This window comes from Pristiophorus japonicus, chromosome 10 (assembly GCF_044704955.1).
Source record: "Pristiophorus japonicus isolate sPriJap1 chromosome 10, sPriJap1.hap1, whole genome shotgun sequence".
NCBI lineage: Eukaryota > Metazoa > Chordata > Chondrichthyes > Pristiophoridae > Pristiophorus > Pristiophorus japonicus.
Genome location: NC_091986.1, coordinates 137,930,287 through 137,935,259, shown reverse-complemented (window position 1 = coordinate 137,935,259; position 4,973 = coordinate 137,930,287). Strand labels below are relative to the sequence as shown.

The following is a 4,973-nucleotide window of genomic DNA, read 5'->3' as shown; positions in this document are numbered from 1 at the left end:
GGAAGGTCTGTGATAGGTTGAAAGGCAGGAGAGATTAACTGACAAAAGGTATGAGGCACACAACAAAAGTGAGCAGTAACGGGACAAGTAAAGAAACAAAAGATAAGTCTCGAAGAGGTGTAAATGGGAATGGCAGAATCATCAACAGCTGCCATGTGAAAAAATAGGCGCAGAGGTTACCGTATGAAATTGTTGAATTATCTTGATGTATTAATGATCTTCTTCCTAAAACATTTCAATGGTGCTGTGTACAGCATTATAATAAATAACTGTAACACAACGTATTATAATTAAAATACAACTGCAATAATAAAAGCCACATCCTTCACGCTTCACGCGTCCTGCTGCAGTCTTAGGGTGCTCCCTTTCCACCTTCGTCACTCCCAGACGATGAGAAGCTGTCAGTGTGGGAGGACCAGCTGTCCGATGTGGGAGGACCAATGCTATCCCACAATGCCGCCGCCGATGTTTGGGGCGCCTGCGCGGCAACGGCGGCTAGCTGCACATGCGCAGCGGGCTCACCTGGAACTCGAAGGCGGTCGGGGTAGCGGAGGATGATAAAGAAGCGGTTGGCTGCTCTGTTCAGTGGCATCAACCGAAGGATGATGAAATTCTTGATCGCACTTGCACTGCTTGCCTACGTTGTCTGTGAGTACGACAGTCACTCACATTGTGTGTGAGAGCGGAAAGCAAGGACTGGCTCCCAGAGGTTGGCAGAGGGGTTGGATAATAGGGCGAGAGGGCTGGCAGCGGGGAAGGACAGGGGTGCTGGTGGGGAGAGGATGGGGGCTGGTGAGTAGGGGCAGAGAAGGGGTGCTAGAGGATAGGGGCAGAGGGCTGGTATGGGCGAAGGACAGGAGGTGCTGGAGGGGAGAAGGCAGGGGTGCTGGAGGGCCTGGAGGGGAGAGGACGGGGCGTGCTGGAGAATAGGGGCAGAGTGCTGCAGGGTAGAGGACAAGGGGGCTAGAGGGGAGAGGACGGGGAGTTGGAGAATAGGGGCAGAGGGCTGCAAGGGGCGGGGAGAGGATGGAGGTTGGAGAATAGGGACTGAGGGCTAGAGGGTAGAGGCTGGGGTTGGAGAGTAGGGATAGAGGGCTGGAGGGTAGAGGATGGGGGTCAGGGGTGGCTGGAGACTAGGGACAGGGCTGAAGGGGAGAGGATGGGGTGGGGGTGGCTAAAGGAGAAGGGGATGGGGGGGCTGGAGGGAAGGGGATAGAGGAAGTGGGGTTGGAGAGAAGTGTCCTACTGAAGGACAGGAGCACATAATTGACTGACATTTCAGTGCAGTGTTGCATTGTTGAAACTGCTGTCTTTTGGATGAGACTTTAAATCAATACATCATAAAGGATCTTGTAAGAGGAAGAGCAGAGAGATGGGAGTGGAGAGGAGTGTCATTGCCAGCTGTTTCTGGAGAAAGCATTTTAAATATAATTTTATGCTGAAATGTTCAGTAGCAAATCATCATTGGGAGATGACAAAGTATAATATATATCAGTTATGCTTTTTATTAACATAAGCACCTCAGAAATGGAAGCAGGAGTAGGCAATATGGCCCCTTGAGCCTGCTCCGCCATTCAATAAGAAGGAAGTGTCAGCGCGGCCCCAGCGGGCTGAGTGTTAGCGCAGCCCCAAAGCCGGGATGGAGGTCGACTGCATTCTGCGCATGCGCCCCTGGCCACTGGAATCGTGCTGGGTAAAGGAGGTCCAACCTGTACTTGAACTCCTAGGTCTTTCTGTTCATCTGTTGCCTTCATTGTCTTTCTATTAAGTATATACTCTCATTCCTTGTTTTTTTTTTCCATCTCAAATTATATTACCTCAGTTATCCACACTAAATTTGATCTGCCACCTATCTGGCCATTCCAATATATTAAACATATTGGCCTGGAATTTCCGATGATAGCTATCAGCACTCACCGTTATTATGGAGAAACTCGGACAGCAACTTCTGGAGTAAAAACATGCACATTTAAATGCTGAAATCGAGATGTTGCTGTCAGAGATACCCTGTTCCTCCACAGGGTGTACTGTAACAGTCTTTGCCGATAGACTCGGCACTGAAATCAATACAATGGCGTCAAATTGGGGTGGACTTGCCCACTAACCTCACCAGAAAATATTAGGGCTAGCGCATTCAGGAGTAAGTGAATTTTTAATGGCATGATCAGTTATATGTACTACCAAACAACCTCTCTGACCCTGAAAATTTAATTTACAAGTGTGAAATCTCATTTCTTCAGAATTTAATTAGCGTTGGAGATGTTTTTTTAATGGAATTTTAAAACTTTTTCTGTCTCTTTTACCTCTCTCTCTTAATCCTATCTTTCTCCCAAACTTTATTTTGCTTTCTGTACATGATTTTGCATTGAATAAAATCTAATTTATACTTCCTGGTTTAGACTCTGCGTAGCTCAGTAAGGATTCTTCAGTCTGATTGGTTGAAGGGTCTTGTTGTTTTTTGACCTGCCCACGGATGCCCCAGATCCCCTGGAGAGCTCACCATGTTGGAAATGATCTCTAAATAGTGCAAGTTGCCGCTCAAAATCTCGGCAAACGTTTGTGGCCAGCTGTCAGTGTGATGAACAACGAGTGCTGTTCCTTCGCTGCTGACCACAAAATCTGAGCCTTTGGCTTAAATGCTAATTTTACTATAGTATATTGACACCAATATTGTATCTGCTCTTGGGCCTCTGTCAGTGCATCTGTAATCAGCTGTCACATTTGCAAGGGTGGCTTTATATTCTCATCTCTCCTTTCCATCCATAATCCACAACATAGCTTAGATTGGGAACTCACCATGAAGACTCATAGAAACATAATAACATAAGAAATAGAAGCAGGAGTAGGCCATTTGGCCCCTTGAGCCTGCTCTGTCATTCAATAAGACCATGGCTGATCTGATCCTGGCCTCAACTCCACTTCCCCGCCCGCTCACCATAGCCCTTGACTCCCTTATCATTCAAAAATCTGTGTCTCTGCACCATAAATATATTTAATGATCCAGCCTCCAAGGCTCTCTGGGGTAGAGAATTCCAAAGATTCACGACTCTCTGAGAGAAGAAATTCCTCCTCATTTCTGTTTTAAATGTGCGACCCCCTTATTCTGGAACTATGTTCCCTCGTTCTAGATTCCCCCATGAGGGGAAACATCCTCTCTCTATCTACCCTTTCAAGCCCCCTCAGAATCTTATATGTTTCAATAAGATCACCTCTCAGTCTTCTAAACTCCAATCAGTATAGGCCCAACCTGCTCAACCTTTCTTCATATGACAACCTCTTCATCTCAGGAATCTACCTCTGATGTCTCCCTGTTTGTCATGAAATGCCACATTAGTGCTGGTAATTTGGGAGCTTAGTAAATGTTGCATGAGCAAATGTTGCATTATGAATTTTCAGTTTACAGTGACATTGTCATGCCTGATAGGGGATGTGCTTTGTCCTAAGTGATTTTCTCAGTTACTTTTCCCACTCTTATCACATCATTTCAGACACTTATAAAATGTTTAGTTTGTCATAACAAATGAAATTGGTGGAAATTGGCTCTTGATAGAGAGAAATGTAGAAATTGTAATTTCTCTGCATTACCATATCAGGCACCACTCGAGTTATTGGTGCATAAATGCCAGCAAGACAAGTTGCGACAGTTCTACCTCAACATGTTCTAACCAGAGCATCCTGAATGCAACACATCCCTTCTGTTTATGGAATGCAATCCCAGACATTGGCTTCTGAGTCCCTGTCCATTATATAACAGATGTTTGAATTTAGAGCAAATTACTTTCTTTACTGGAGTTAGAGAATTTATTGGAGATTAAACTGTGGAAAATCTCTAATTGTCCATTGGTATCTCAACAATTTTTCCAGGTCAGCAGTTACCAGTGTCAAATTGGTGAGAGTCCATCTCTTTCCAGTTTGCATTGGCAGAGAATGCTTACCCAACCTCTTGGCCAGTTTGATGTGCTGAGAGACTTGGAAAGAAGTAGAGTTCTTTAAATTGCAAAAAGTTTATTGTCGTGCATTCTATTGGAAAATGTCTTTATTCTTGCATGCTTTTCATGCTTTTGTCTTTTAAGAAAAAGTTTTCTAAACAATTTAACTTCATTTCTGGCTCGTCTTGAGCAGGGTGCAATAGCTAATGCATGAATATTTGTTTTTCAATCAAATTATTTTATTACCCATTGCTGAAACCTTTAGAAAACATGCACAAACTTTTCTCTAAATGTACTCTGTGAGCTGTTATCTGTTGCATTCTGAATCTATTACATTTATAATTCAACATAATGCATAGATTAATCAACATTTTCATTTCTATTCTTGTGATTGTCTTATTTGGGGAAGGGAAGAAGTTGTCTCGAAAAATCAGTTGAATGATAACCCCCTGTGGTGCAATTTGTCTGTAATCGTTAGTCTACCTTGTCCCTGTACATCATGTTCCTAATTGTTCCCTCTAGCACAAGTACACCATACCAGTTTCAATTCTTAGTCACGACTTTTCTATTCTCAGATACTGAAAATCAACTTTTCCGTTCTAGCTACTTGTATCAAATATTTTCTCAACATCACACTACAGGGTCCTCAATTTTTTAATGTAGTTACCCTCCTCCTGAGGGCTTCCACGCCGCCCCCCCCCGCCCCCCCCTCACAAATTGTGATGTGAATTGAGACTTATAGGGCCCAAGTTTCCACAAGATTTGCGCCTGATTTTTAGGAGCAACTTGTGGAGAACGGACTATCTTAGAAATCGCAATTCTCCACATTTTTTTTCTGCAGTTCTAGTCAGGTGGAACAGTTCTACTTTGGAACATAATTTTTTCTTCAAAAGGGGGCGTGTCCAGCCACTGACGCCTGATTTGAAAGTTTCCACAGTGAAAACGTACTCCAAACTAAAGTAGAATGGAGCAAGTGAAGATTTTTGTAGAACTGAAAAAGAGGGGGAGAGAGAGAGAGAGAGAGAGGGGGGGGAGAGAGAGAGA

At 44.0% G+C, this 4,973-nt stretch overlaps 1 protein-coding gene across 2 annotated transcripts in view; it reads left to right on the top strand.

The window, feature by feature from the left end:
• Positions 1–518: 518 nt before the first annotated feature.
• Positions 519–4,973, top strand: part of uxs1 (UDP-glucuronate decarboxylase 1) — a 142,902-nt gene continuing 138,447 nt past the window's right edge. For both annotated transcript variants that reach the window (XM_070892116.1, XM_070892115.1), the window contains exon 1: positions 519–648. In XM_070892116.1, the coding sequence (XP_070748217.1) occupies positions 555–648 (94 nt within the window). In that variant the 5' untranslated portion in view covers positions 519–554. The remainder of the gene's footprint in view (positions 649–4,973) is intronic.